Genomic DNA, 15,187 nt, shown 5'->3' with positions numbered 1-15,187 from the left:
ACCTATGAGTTACAGTCATGGTTGAACTCCTGTCCCCTTCCATCCCCACCCCCTCCTAGAGCGAGCATGCACAAAGTGGGATGGTGCGCGCTCCCGCGGTCAAGTGTATGTTCAGCAGTCGATTAAAGAGTCCACACACACGGAGTGAAGATGGCGATGAGAGCAGCGTTGCGGTGCCTCTCCGCAAACTTTTCCCCCAGACTCCCTCAACTCTCGACAGCAGCGCAGGTCTCAGCGGCTCGGCTGTTGTGGGGAAGCGGCTCTCTGCGGACTCTTAGCACGAGCTCGGCCCTGTCCACAGGTAACAAACATAAAGAAACACCCTTAAAACGGGCTGCACAAAGTGACTGTACTGGGACTCGAACGACATGCGGGGTGCTCACACATTCCTGTCTGTCTAATGGGCGAAAGTCCTCACGCAGTTTGCGTCACTTTCCCACAGCTGAGAGCAGGAATGCAGCCACCAGAAGTTTGTTTTAACTTGAAAGTTGCTAAATGAGTTCAGAAACCGAGGAACAGAACATTATCAGGTACATGTTAGGTTTGCTTCACCAAGGCTTCTTCCATAGGATGATATTCAAAAAAAAAAGAGCACGAGCTCCCAATCCTGGTGTAATTGATGCCTGTACACAACACATTACCCGTGTTTCGTGCTCCAAGATGCAGAAGATTTAGCAAAAGCCACACAGTCTCCTGGCTATAAACCACAAACTGCCGTGCATTTTATTTGTTTATATCTTTCTTTTCAACTATTCTGTATGTACCCTCTAGTTATGGCTGTTACACTAGATTTCCTCACAGGTATTGTTTTTGAAATGTCAAATGTCACCAGCCTTTTACAGCAGAAATATTCAGCCCTCTGGACTGACACTGCTCTTTCCAGCCATGCAACATCATCTTGCACTGTTCACAATCTGGTTCAATCCTGTATTTTTCTGCATGGTCTGACAGCAACACTGGGCAATGCTGAGGCACTATGCTTATTCCCTCAGGGAGCTTTAAAAGAAGACAGCATGCCATCGAAAGGCTCTTACTCATGTTTTTTTTTTATTACAGATTTGATTGCACTTTTTCTCATTGTGTGACCATTATTTATTTATTTATTTATTTATTTTTTTGCAACTTTTTTTGTCAAACCACTGATAGTAATGATCTTTCACTACATCAGCATGACGCTCTATGTTTTAACGAATCAGGTTTAGGGTTGTGGCTTTACAACCTCGTAGTTAAGTTAATTTGTTTTTTAAAGATTCTTTCATTTTTAATTGGCAGGACATTGTGTTGCAAAAGCCTTCTCTTCAGCATTCTTTTCCACTCATTTACACGCATATTTATTTTGCCACCTTTGTGGCTGCTGTAATTGATAATTTCATGGTCATTAATCACAGATGAATCTGGTCTAATGAAACGTATGGCCTTTATTCTCTCCACAGCCCTCAAGTTCACAGACAAGCATGAGTGGGTGCAGGTTGAGGGAGGAATTGGCACAGTTGGTATCAGCAGTTATGCTCAGGTAGGTTGTTTCCTGTCTTCTTCACTTATCTTTGATTAACGACACACACAAAAAGTGATAAGTTAATGTGAGCAGTTCAGTACTGTACTTTGTCCTAAACAGCAGTAAAGGTAGAACAGCATGCTAATTTACAGTTTTATGACTATTGTTTGAGAAGATTGGTGACGGCCAAACTGCAGCTTATTGCAGAAAATCTCAAGGCAGACGCTTGCTTCCAGAGGACATTCAAAGCTTTGAATCATAGCTGAGGGTTTTACATTTGACAGTCTAACAAACAGTGATGGCACTTTTGCTACTGAAGTCAAAATGTTGATTATAATTTTTCAACTCTCTCACATACTGACTTGTCAAAAGGCTACAGAACTGTAGAGGTCAATGATTTGTTGCTTTTAGAAGACAGTAAATGGAAGAGCCATATAGAAATTGGTTAAAAACTGTTTGGCTTCTTTGTCGTATCTTGTGTCCTTGGCCATCGTGCCAATTCTTTTTGCAGTTATAATCAAATTGGCACTGCTTAATCTGAGGGCAGCTAATCACATCTCGGCTGGCTTTTCTTTAATGCGTACTGCATTGATTGAGGACTTTGCAAATGTGGCATTTCCTCAGAAATGCAGTTCTCAACAAGGCTTGAAGACAGAGAGCTTTATCTAATGTTATTGCCTATGTGTTGGTCCATTGTTGCCCTTTTTAAAATCACATTTGCAAAAAATAAGTTTTTATTAATGTTACATCCAGCAGCTATTTTTGTTTTACAGGGAATGGGATTTCTCCGATTTACCAAAGCACACTTGTATTCATCATGTAACTCCATGTTACATTTGATAAATTACAGTTATCTTGAAAAAAGAACGTTTCCTTCATTTTCATTTAATAAAACTCAAAATTTCATCTTCATCCCTTGGCATAACTATTCCAGTTTAATATGTAGAAACAAAGCAGACATAAATGATGTCAAAGAGATAATTGTTCAGGTAACGGTTGTGCGTCTGTTTTTCAAAGGTATCAGGCTGATTGTGAATCACAACTTATCATTTACACGTCGATAAAGATGATCTGTCAATTCTTATCCGTCAACAGATGTGAACTGATTCAGCATGTTATAAATAGATCATGTCACCCTTGGTGTGATAGAGATCTGTCATTGAGCGACATAGTTTCAGTTTCACTAGATGTCCTCTTCATTCATATGATCATAGTGACCTGTGGTGTGTTGTAAATTAGTAGCACATACATCATCATGCTGCAAGTATCCCCTTGAGCACTAAATGTGTATTTATCCACAGCTGAAAATAGTCCCTAGCTATAATACATTATTCCCTTTTGTATGGGTGATATTTGTTTGGATGTACAATGCCAAGCTGCTTTATTGATTACTACTTGAAAAAAAAAAAAAAGCATGTTCTACTTTCAAAGATAAACCTGGAATCTTTGAACCTTGAATTGTGATTTGCCAGGTCTAAAGGACAGAGAGGTTGAACCTTTAAGTAGTTGTGGACTGTGCGTGTGTGGGCTATCATGATTCTTTGAAGATCTGGCAACTTTGGTTTCTTCAGACAAACACACAACACATATGGATCTGTGTATATTGATTATTTCTAAAGAAGCTGCAGGGCTGTGAAAATTAAGGCAGTGTGCCATGAGAAATAACATGGAGCCAGAGAACAGAGAAGGGCAAGTCACTGTGATAGAATAATTTAATCAATTCCTGATTTTTTTTTTCTTGTCTTATTTAGGAAGCGTTAGGTGATGTGGTTTACTGTGGACTACCTGAAATTGGCCAAAGTCTTGAACAAATGGGTAAGAGCCTGAATGACACTACATGTGTGTAAGTAGTTTATGTCTGCAGTGTGATGAGAAGAATCTGCCATGAAATGTGTTTCAGAGGAGTTTGGGGCCTTGGAAAGTGTCAAGGCTGCCAGTGAGCTTTACTCACCGCTGACCGGAGAGGTGACTGAGATCAACACAGAGCTCGCAGAGAATCCTGGTCTCGTCAACAAATCCTGCTATGCAGATGGTAAGCTCCTCACAATCACTGCTGTTCTTTTCCAGGCCAAGGCTGATAACAAGTTTCCATGTTACATCTTCTTCATGACAGTGTCTTTTTTCAGCTTTTCATACTGTATATGATCCCTTCTATTTCAGGCTGGTTGATCAAGATGACGATTGAAAAGCCTGAAGAACTTGATGGACTCATGGATCAAGCTGCATATGATAAATTTCTTAAGTCGCTTGAAGAGTAATTTGACAATGATTTGAACTTCTCCCATCTGTACTGTTCTGCAATGTAATTTCAAACAAAGATATTAGGCAGAGTTGCTAACCTCGTGTGACTACTTTTCATATCTGTGCTATTTATTTTGATACTGGAATTTTGCTATCAAAATAATTTTAAATCTTAAATGTATACCATTTAAAGTTAGAATTTAGTTACACTACCAGCTAAAAGTGCTCCTAAACTCATGATCCTTTTATAGATATTGGGTATTTTTGTCAGCTACTTGCTCCATATTTAAATATGTGATGTGGTGGCAAAACTAGAAAATGATTGTGATGCCATATCAATTCATTTAATAAAATTTGCTTTTAAAAAGTATTTCGAATTGATGTGATTTCTTTCTTTAAAAAAAAAAAAAAAGAACACTTTGTACAACTTTGTCTCAAACATTTATTGGGTACTGATAGCCTAGCTGGGAGTGCAGGGTGCATGCACTCCCAGCGAGACAAAGTCCTTTGGAGCTAGGGTTCTTAAACTTTTTTTTTTTTGGAACTGTATTTTTATTAAACAGACACAATACAAAACAGAACAATCCTTGACAACATCATAGAATATATGACAGTGCAAAAAGCAAATAAATTAATAAATAAGAAAAATAAAACCCTGTTGGGTAGGGTTCTTAAACTTTTTTTAAAACCATAGACCCCTTTCAGGTGAGAAATGTTTCGAAGGACCCCCTCATTATTTTAACGTTAAAAAGCTATGGAGTCATTTTCAACAATAGAATTAAGATACATTTATACTTTCCAAGCCATTAATTTGATAAACTTTGAGAAAATGTTGGCTCCAAGATGTTTCTTTTTTTCATTGCGACACAAAAACTGGAGTTGGCTGAGGTATTGGGGAAAAATGGGTGATTTTATTGTTGGCAGAGGTCCCTGTTTGTATATATGCTCTTTCAATGATACAGCCCACTTTTACAATTTATTCCGTGGATCCCCAAGCTGTGGTTTGTGGACCCTTGGGGGTCCTGGGACCCCACTTTGAGAGTCACTGCTCTAAAGCAGGCGGCCTGTGTTTGAATCCAACCTGTGGCTCCTTTCCTGCATGTCAATTCCCAATGTTCTCCTTGGCTTGGGACTCTATCCACTGTCCTATCAATGAAATAAAGACATACAAAGCCAGTAAAAATGGTATTCTTGGCTTGAAACATGTAAGAAAGATTTGTGAGGGCATTTGTTTAAGATGATACCAATTCACAATCGCATAAAGGGTTCTGTACAAGTGTTGTAAGGGGTAAACTGTTCATATTATGTAGATGTACATGCGCTGACGGAGCATTATGCTTTCTTCTGCTCATTATTGTTCCACACACCTTGACCTTTGCCCTCAGGTGAAGATAGGCAGAGATTGCAGCAACATGTTTATTAATGATTAATGAAGCTGTGTTTTTAGAATCAGCAACTGGACAAAAATCTGCCCTCCCTGGCTGATAATGTATCCATAAGAGCTGTAAACTTGAAGTCCCAGTTATATACACGTCACTCAAAAAACTGCCTATTGTACCGAAACCTTGTTACACTTGACTTGTTCAAGTTGATATCTTGCTTCAAAATAATCAACCAAAGATCACCTTCTTGTTGCACTGGTGTCTGTCTGTCATATCTATCTATCTATCTATCTATCTATCTATCTATCTATCTTAAAAGTGATGATACAACTAACCACACAATGTGTGGTGTTTTAATTGTATTTGTATATTCACCAAGGTTGCTCAACAATCCTGTATGCTTTGTTTTCAGGTGAAGGGGCTGAAGCAGTTGAGTTGTCTTATGCTGCCGCTTCATGGTTGGATAGAAGAAATGAGCCACTACACACTACGCTGTGACAAGGTTGTTGAAGCCTGTTGAGATTCACACAGAGCTTAGACAATAATGGAGATATAACCCCAGTGTTTAAAATGCTGCTGTCTGTGTTTTCTGCTCTCTCTTATTTTACGAGTTACTAAGCCTCTCCACCTGAAGCTCACCTGTTGTGATAACTGAAACAAGGATGAAACAGCATTATGAAAGGGAGGAAGGCGATCGACAGGTCTGTTTTTTACTAGTTCAATCATTTATTTCTATTCATAAATTTCTAGTCAGAAGCTCTTTCTCCTCTCGTTCAGTGTGCAGCAGGCAGGTGAGAGTGAATAGCCATGGTGGCCTGAGGGTTCAGGAGCATTCCATTCCGGCAGGGGGCCATGGCTGCCTACTTCCCTGAAGAGAAAGCACGGACACATGGACACAAGGCCAGTCTGTCAATCAAAGATGTCCCGCCCCCTCTAAGAATAAAAATCTTCTTTTAGTATATTTTAGTTTGATCATCATGTGTCAGAGTGTTAACGTATAACATTTAAAGTACACATATTTTTATTTTACTAACTGTGTGAAAATGTATCTGAACTCTAAAATAGATTTAAAGACTCAAAAGAGGACACATACGTAAATCATTTTAAAGTGGAGCAGAAAACCTTCAAATTGTGCATAAAAATTTATCATAATTAGGAGAGACATTTCTGATGTCTATCTGATGACATCCGGACCCCCTACAGAGACATTTATTAAACAGACTAAACTTATTAGCTCAGTTTTGTGCATTTTAAAACATTATACAGGGTAATAAGCGGAGGATATTGTTTCAAAATCACCCACCTCTTGTTTAAAATTACATATTTCACCTATTGCTTTTTTTTCTAATGCAATTTGAATTGCATTTGATTTGTATGAAATTTGCTTTGTAAATATATACCACAGACTGAATGATGAGGACAAAATAAAAAGATAAAATACAAAAAAAGTTTTGTCTAACATGTAAAATAAGATCATTCTAACCTTAAGTAATGATAAGCAAATTAATTATGCCATTCTTATTTTAAAAAGACTGCAGACATTTACATGCTTTAAAGATGATTATTTTTTTCACAACATATAACCCTCTCAATTTTCATACAATCACTTAATACCTCAAATAATTATTTTTTTTAATGAAACATGCCAATTACGTCTAGGACCGTCTATTTCTTCTTCTCCTCCTCTAAAGGAGTCTGTTCGACCTCGATCATTGGCTGGAAGACACATATCCCAGAATGCACCGCCACTCAACTTCCTTTTTCCTTTCGGCCATTTTCCTCCCTCGTAGGTATGAGAAATTATCCTCCACTAATTTAACAACAATCTACTGTAATCCTTGGTATTTACTCGTATTTTGTGACGTTCATGTACAGTGTCAAATAGCGTGTTTCCTTACCTTTATAATAAGAGGATTATTGTTATTATTTATGTGTTTTTCAACCTCAGTAATACAATCAACATTGAAGTGGTGTCGGTGTGTGACTGTTAGCATTGACCATACAGCCAGTCTCTGTAGTTACAGCTTAATATAAAGTTGATTCAGTTAATTTTACGTAAACGCGTTATTGCAGAGATGTTTATAATAGTGTACACCGACCTTTAACATAAACAGGCTGCCTACACAGACGGCGTTAACCTCAGCAGCCTGTTAGCTTAGCATCTGGCACGTCGCTCGGTGGCGGATGATGATGTGCCGGCATGTCAGCCTGCTCATGTCCATGTGTCCGTGCTTTCTCTTCAGGGAAGTAGGCAGCCATGGCCCCCAGCCGGAATGGAATGCTCCTGAACCCTCACTTCCACAAAGACTGGCAGAAACGAGTGCGCACCTGGTTCAACCAGCCAGCCAGGAAGATCCGCAGGTGAGAGAAGTCTCCCTCCTGCTACTAACAGTGACGATGAAACTTTAAGCCCTTTAGAGACATGAATGATTTAGCATCAGCTAAAAAAGGGATCCACGTTCATAGAACTTTATTTCCTGCTAACAAATTGAATCGGATACAGCCTGTTAGCCTGTCAACAAACACCTCAATTTGATATTTGTATTGCAGCATTTGTTGGTTCGAAATGATTGACTATTGCAAGAACTAAGCACTACCGAGGTGTGTTATTAAAAGTTGGGTGGCTTAGTATTCAGTTTGCATTGACAAACATGAGTCATAGGTAATTGTCTGTTTCTAAGGACTAACCAGGTCTTGTGGCTGTTTTGAAGCGACCACTCTTTACTATCAATCAATCATTTAACTGTATTTATATAGCACTTTTTGTATGTGAGAAATGTAATACAAAGTGCTGAACAATCAAAGCAGTGCATTGTACTAGACATTGTGTGCATAGTTTGATACCTGAGTCAATGCATTTAAAGCTGCAGACCTTATTCAAAGATTTAGTATTGGATCAATATGTCGTGTGTCCCGGTATTGTTTGCGGCAAGCAGCCTTTTCCCACCATAGGTCCAGCAGCTAGAACATGGAGTTTTCAACATGACTGCGATGCAGTGGAAAATGTGATCAGGAATAAATAGACTTCACATAGACTGTAAAAGTTCTTTTATAACTAATGTTTGTAATATTGTTATTGATAGGCGAAAGGCCCGCCAGGCAAAGGCCCGTCTCATTGCACCTCGCCCTGTCGGTGGACCACTGAGGCCACAGGTCAGGTGTCCCACCATCAGGTACCACACCAAGGTCCGTGCTGGACGTGGTTTCACCCTGGAGGAGCTCAAGGTAATATTTTGTTGTCCCTTGTAAATGTTTTCCAAATGACTCCATTCACACTCCTTCCCCATAAGTTGGCAGTCTTTCAAATTTTATTAGCAAGTAAAGCCAGTTTAAGGAGGAAGAGTGATAGAAACTGATCTTTCTTGTGCATTTTTTTGGGAGCGATAATTTGTCTTCCAGCATGACAGGCCTGTAAACTTCATTTTTAGCAAGGTGAGCTCTATGTTAGAAATGCTCTTCAGCAGTGCATGCAAAGCAAAAAGTCAACTGTTTGGATGAATCATGCATCCCACCCAAAAGAAACCCGCTGGGTGTATAGCACCAAGTGCTGTTCAAAGTCTTGGATGTTCTTGGCACAGTGTACCTCGTCTCTCCTCCCATGTGCTCTCCTATTGTGGGAGTAAGGCTAAGTGACTGTTGATGTGCATCAACCGAGGGCGAGTCGACCTGTGTTGGATCAAACCCCATTGTTAACCTTTGTGCAGTTAAATTATTATTGGACAGTATACAGCTAGATGTTGAGCTGTGAGTAATTGGCGTGAAATCTGATCCGTGAAAAATAATAGTGCAAGATGTACCCATGCTCGTGGGTCATCACATCCAGCTAAATGAACACTAACTGTATTTTGTGGCAGCAGTCAGATGACGACAAATCTCCGGAATCTCTGTATTTACTTGATGAATACTGTGAACCCCTTTTCTGATGACTGCTTTTCATTAACGGCAATTCATAAACCAAACCCAATATGGCAAAGTAAAGGGTGTTGTATGCATTTCAAACTAATGTGCACTACCCTTTGTTGCAGGCCGCTGGCATCCACAAAAAGACAGCCCGCACCATCGGCATCTCAGTTGACTCTCGCAGACGTAACAGATCCACAGAATCTCTTCAGGCCAACGTGCAGCGCCTGAAGGAGTACCGATCCAAGCTCATTCTGTTCCCCAGGAAGGCCTCTGCCCCCAAGAAGGGAGACAGCACTGTGAGTTTCCTATTGTTGCTTAGAATGTGAAAGAAACAAACGTACCTCTAAATATTCGAAGCCAGTGACAGACTCTAGTAGTAGTTTAAAACTTGTTTTAAAACTCGTTTGCTCATTTATCTGAAGTGTTCAAACACTCGGTAGTGACGTGTGGTTAGATGGAGCGACGTGACGATGAATATTGAACGATTAGTTTTCGTTGTCTCCCTGTGATGTGAAAATGAAAGCAACAGCATTGATCTGTGCTGTAATTTATCTGGACCTACATTTGACCCTTCAGACTCCATTTAACTACCAGCATGTCCTCCCACACATCAATCAAAACACTAATAGGAATTTATGTGATGTAATGAAATTAAAAAGGACCAGGGTTTACCTGAAGCTCAAATGAAACCCTATCAAAGTATAATTTATTCAAACTGTGCACAATACTTATGAAATATCCACAATAATCTTTTCACTGTTTAATGAGAAGTTTGGCTGTTCATGCATGCACCTTCACTGAGGATGATTAGCTTTCCTTTCTAAAAAAAAAATTTGGACCTGTTACAGGCTGTATTCTGTTGAAGTAGCACTTTGATTTTTAAGTTGAAAAAATAATCTTGTTGCTGCAGTGATGTTTGATGATGGTGCTGATAATAAAACACATTGTCTTTTAGTGGATTGCTTGGATGAAAAGACTTGACTTTAATTAGCACAGTGTTTTTCTCAGGTTTGAACAAATCTTTCCTGGAAACATGAGTTTTTGATTTCCCTAGAGATTTAACCATTTTGATTGTTTTCAGGAGGAGGAGCTTAAGATGGCCACTCAGCTTGCTGGTCCAGTCATGCCCATCAAAAGTGTAAGTAGTGTCATTTTCATGAAGAGCAAACAACCCCATTACCTTCATGTTCTTATTCATGTTTTTGAATATACGACGGTATCGTTCATCTGACCACAGACGTTAAACCACAACACTCGATTTTAATTGAGGTGTCTGGGTATTTTTTCGGCCTTTTCATTAATTGTTAATCACATTTGCCAAAAAATAATCCTTTTTTTGTGCTAACGGTTAACATTGAACTTGTTGGATTTTGTTGTCAGCCATGAACATACTCGACACCATGTCAGTGATGTATATTCAGCCTTCTCAGCAGTCAAATGATGACAAATCTCCGGAATCTCTGTACTACTTTGATGAAACTTTGAACCCTTTTTCTGATGACTGCTTTTTTTAACCCTCCCCCCGACATGTTGATGCCTTGCACTTGTTCAGTTGACATAAAATTGCCTGTTTGGACAAAACAAAGTAATATGTGGAAGGGAGTCTTAAGTGTTCACAGTTTATCTTTTTTTTTTCCAGGCGCACAAGAAGGAGAAGGCCAGGGTTATCTCTGAGGATGAGAAGAACTTCAAGGCTTTCGCCAGCCTGCGTATGGCTCGTGCAAACGCTCGTCTTTTCGGCATCCGTGCCAAGAGAGCCAAAGAGGCTGCTGAGCAGGACGTGGAGAAGAAGAAGTGAAAAAAGACTAAACCGAACTTTGCAAAATAAAGTGTATAAAAAGAATAATGTGAGCGTCGTCATTGTGAACTTAAGAACTGTAACGTCCAGTCGTTCAGGGGACTTGGTCATTGCTTGGTATCAAAGTGAGTGTGACTGGTAAACTTTTGGGGAACACAAACACAATGGGAACAAAGGAATGTAAACTGAAAAGGACTTTGAATCAGTTTGTTTAATGGCAGAGCAGATAATTAATACCTCTGCTATATGAACCAAAGGTAAAAGCAATGTATGATGAACCATGAAACTGAAGCAGTTGAATGGTCTTCTGCATTGTTAAAACAATTGTAACACCTGTTCTGCAACTTCTGTGACATCACACAGTTCAATGACTTTGATAAGGATTATCCCCTCAGATCTGTAGCAAGAGTACATGTATCTGTACTTGTAGGCAGTAAGTGCAGTTGATGGTGTGAAACACATTAACTACTTTTTCACACTCGTTTGCTAGATGTTGACGCGAGCCTGAAATGCTTCATGCTGTGCTGCAAAACCTGACATTGAGCTCATGGTTGCGACAGTAGGTGGCATCAGAGTCTCAAAATGTCTTCCCATTCATTGACAATTGAAGGTGAGTGAGATGCAACTTCTTTTTTTTTTTTTTTTTTTATGTTAGGAGATGTAAGACATTTACGAAAAGCTCACGTCAGTATTTTGAAAGCCTGTTATTCGCCTGTAGTGAAAGTGTAATTGGAGTAGAATTGACCATTTTTGTCCCTAGATTATGTCAGGAACTGTCAGACGAAAGAAGCATATGACACGTAGATGCATATTAATTCAAAGAGATGCAGTTAGCATATTATTCAGACGTTCACCAAGAATGAAGTCTGAGCCAAATGAAACGTCTCACATCTGTGAAAGACCAGTGCAGTTTCCACTTTGGCTGAATACAGGTAGCTGTGGTGGAGGTCAATAAGAACCTCACAGGCAGGGAAAGGACATGATAGGAGTGGAGAATGGGAAAAAAAAAAAATCTCTTCCCACTGGGACAATTTTGTTCTCAGCTTCTGGCAGTGGGAAAAGTATTTTTTTTAAATTTACATACAGAAGGTTAAGAGCTGACAGATGTGAAGCAAAACCGACTGCTAATATGGATCATTGCTATGACAACTGAGACATTCCTAAACTATTTGCACATGATGAGTGTACGGTGTAGTTCAGATAAAAGTGAACTGAATAGCTAAATGACTAATAGGGAGGAAAGACAACCCTATAAAAAGTGACATAGCCTATTTAGATTGTATTAGTTATTACCTTCAGAAAATGTCCAGTACAAACAACAACATACACAGACTGCAGGAGCAAGATTAGGTGAGTCTAAAACGTCCTTGTCTGTGTCTCCTTAGGTGTCTGACTGTGTTCCAGACATCTGCATGCAGATAAATTATTCAGATAATGGAGATGAGTGGACCATCAAGTCATTTTAGACCAAGGGTGATTGACACTGCTTAAATAGGTACTGCAAAAGATGGTGGTATATTTCCTAAAGTTAGGGCACTTCACAAAAAAACTACTTTAGCTCATTCAAATGTACCAGAATACAAGGATGAAGAGAATTTTCCTTGATGTGTCTCATATATCACTATTGTTTAAAACCATATAAAACGCCTCAAAGGTGTTGATGACCAGAAATGTAAATTTTGTTTGAACTATGGGAAACTTTTCATGCAATCACTACCAGATAAACCATAAATCAACATCACTTGATGCAAATAGCTTAATTTTTGTTTTTGTTTAGATAAGCAGTCACATGAGGAAAAAAGAGGATTATGTTAATAAGGTCAATTTATATGATCCCAGACTGACCCAGAGCTGAGACGGTTAGTCCATTCATTGATCGGTATATGTGACAACAATTCAGTCTGTCACTTAAGTCTGAAATCATTCAGAAGTAGCAGACATATCTAATTTTAGTGTCTCTATGGTTAAGGATCTGCTTCCTTGTCCCACTTGGTTCATCACTGGGAATGTTATATTTTGGGATTCTAAATGAGGCACCATTTGTGGAGCAAGATTGTTCAGATCAATTCATTAATTGGATTGTGGAAACATGCGATCACAGGTTTTTAGAAAAGCTTTGTTTTTACAGCAATATTTACTGAAATGTGAAGATAAAGTTGTAAATGTATCATTTGAAATGTGTTCTAAATGATAAAAGACCTACCAATAACAACACAGTGATGTCAATGTTTTATGAAGCTTTCACTTTAAAGCTCACATGAGGAGATTTTGGCTGTTTGTGAAACAGCCTCTTCATGAGATAAATCAGCAAAGTGACTGACTTGTTCCATGTTATTTTCAATTCCTGAAACTGCTACTGAGGGTGGATAGGTGTCAGGGGACATGATGAACAGTATGCTGCAGAAATTGACTTGAAAAAGTTTTCCCATGGTAAAGTTTTTTGTGATACAAAGTGATACATTTCACCATCAAGAAGAAAGAACAGTAGAGAACAGAATAATGACTTTTCTATGTAAAAAAAAAAAAAGTGGACAGAAAACAAGAGTTCCTAACTGGAGCTTTAATGCTACACTCAGATTAATCAAACATCTTAATATTACTACTTTGGAATTCTCAGTAAGTTTTGAGTTACCACCTTTAATTGGCACCATCCCTGTAAACACCCCTGCTGGTTTGGTTACAGCTTGTCATCACGAATATTGCCTCGACTATTCTCTTCACTTTCAGGTGCCAATTTCTGTGCAACATCTTGTTTTTTGGTGTTGCTCATTTGATCTAACACTGAAAATCCATATCTCTACAGGGACTATTACTTCTATCCAAATGAAATGAAGTACTTCCCTAGTGCTGTCTGCTTTTATCTTACCCCCTTCCCCTTCTTCATTGTGATGCACTGTGTATCATGTTTACAGCATAAAAAGGAACTGATGTGCTTGACAGCAGGTCAGTGAGGCAAACATAATGATGACTAAGGACACTCAAATAGATAACATTCCCGCTCTAGAAGCCTCAAAGCAGAGCTGAAACACAATCAAACTGATTGATTACCATTAGACTAAAGAATCAATGGTGTGCATAAAAACATCTACCTACACTCAAAATGACTTCTTCTCCAGGGAGCTAGCGGTGGATGATGTGACACAAACAGGAGTTAGTTAGACAGAAAATGTGAGTGCATTAGGCCATGCTAAGAGACCATGCTATGAGTAATGCACGCAATTTGGTCAGAATCACCAAGCCGAGCGCTAAATAGAAGTGAAGGAGGATAGCGTAGATCAACCATGTGTAAATTCGGAGAACATCCTGTGAGGTGTTGAGACACAGCAGCAGCAACAGATGGCCGCTGTTCTGAGCTGTGGTGTGACAGGGCTCAGGTGTGAGGCCCAAAGTAGAGCGACTCTCTGTACTCGTGGAAGAAAAGGCACTCGGAGTGAGAACTGCAGAAAATAAAAAGAAAAACTGATTGGAGGTGATGTCAGAAAACAGCCAGATCCAGTGTTTCAAACAGTATGCACTCAGAGGCGTGGGTTGGAAAATTTCACCAAAAAAAGGTAAAATTGCTTATCTTAACCAAGGAGATTATAAAAAGCTGGTAGTTGCTGCAATCAATTGACCTGCCTTTTTTTTTCTCCTTCTTACGTTGTAAATCTAGCTGAAAGCTTCTGAGGCTCTCAAAGAATCAGCCTTGTCCTCTTTAAATCGAAGACAAGTTGTAATGCTGCAAAGCTTTAATGGAAAAGAATGTCTTTCTATTTGAAGGACACTTTTGAGTCCTGATATTTCAAAGTATTCAGGAACAAAATCTTACAAAAGTGCTCTTCAACTTACAGCCAAGCCAACACAATGCTTTTAAACAGTTAAACCAAGGCTTTTATTTTCTAATTTTAAGTGTAGGTCTGATGAATCCAAATTTTCCAAAGTGATTCTGTTTGTCCTGTTAGCAGCTTTTTTTCTTACATAGCCTTTGCTCTGTTTTGCAGAATTCTGCAGGAGCCTCAGTGCAATCTAAAAATCTATAAATGTTATGCAATGTCTGGAAATACATTCATGAAAATAATACATTAGTGGGCGGACTGTGAAAAGATTCCAGCATAAATGTGTTTAAACAATACCTTGCATAACATACATTGCTGTCAATTGAAAATCTACACAATGAATCAGGTCATGATCTTTTTTATGTAACATTTGGCTACAGTGTATGTTCACATAGAGTAAATAGCTATGTGTGTGTGCGAGGTGTGTGTGCTTTTAATAACAGGAAAAGAGCAAAGAGTCATAGGTCCTCAGCTGTCTAGAGCTCCCACATGGAGCTTTGGTATGGATGGGCTGCTACGGGAAAATCCATCCTTTTATGTCCCTCATATGTCC

General features: G+C 39.0%; 2 protein-coding genes across 4 annotated transcripts; both read left to right on the top strand.

Annotated features, from left to right (window-relative positions):
- Positions 1-88: 88 nt before the first annotated feature.
- Positions 89-4,106, top strand: gcshb (glycine cleavage system protein H (aminomethyl carrier), b). Its single transcript, XM_079339601.1, has 5 exons — positions 89-301; positions 1,434-1,513; positions 3,247-3,310; positions 3,396-3,527; positions 3,656-4,106. The coding sequence occupies exons 1-5, from the start codon at positions 151-153 to the stop codon at positions 3,751-3,753; spliced, it is 525 nt and encodes a 174-aa protein (XP_079195727.1). The 5' UTR covers positions 89-150; the 3' UTR covers positions 3,754-4,106.
- Positions 4,107-6,803: 2,697 nt separating this feature from the next.
- On the top strand, positions 6,804-10,867 carry rpl13 (ribosomal protein L13). 3 transcript variants are annotated; one of them, XM_079340059.1, is made up of 6 exons: positions 6,804-6,908; positions 7,362-7,479; positions 8,202-8,343; positions 9,144-9,317; positions 10,103-10,159; positions 10,661-10,867. In XM_079340059.1, the coding sequence occupies exons 2-6, from the start codon at positions 7,376-7,378 to the stop codon at positions 10,817-10,819; spliced, it is 636 nt and encodes a 211-aa protein (XP_079196185.1). In that variant the 5' UTR covers positions 6,804-6,908; positions 7,362-7,375; the 3' UTR covers positions 10,820-10,867. The 3 variants fall into 3 exon arrangements, with proteins under 3 accessions (XP_079196185.1, XP_079196186.1, XP_079196187.1); XM_079340060.1 differs by having other exon boundaries at positions 6,890-6,959; XM_079340061.1 differs by having other exon boundaries at positions 6,908-6,949.
- The last annotated feature ends 4,320 nt before the right edge of the window (positions 10,868-15,187 follow it).

This window comes from Symphodus melops (genome assembly GCF_947650265.1).
Source record: "Symphodus melops genome assembly, chromosome: 3".
NCBI lineage: Eukaryota > Metazoa > Chordata > Actinopteri > Labriformes > Labridae > Symphodus > Symphodus melops.
This window is presented reverse-complemented; position numbering and strand designations above follow the sequence as displayed.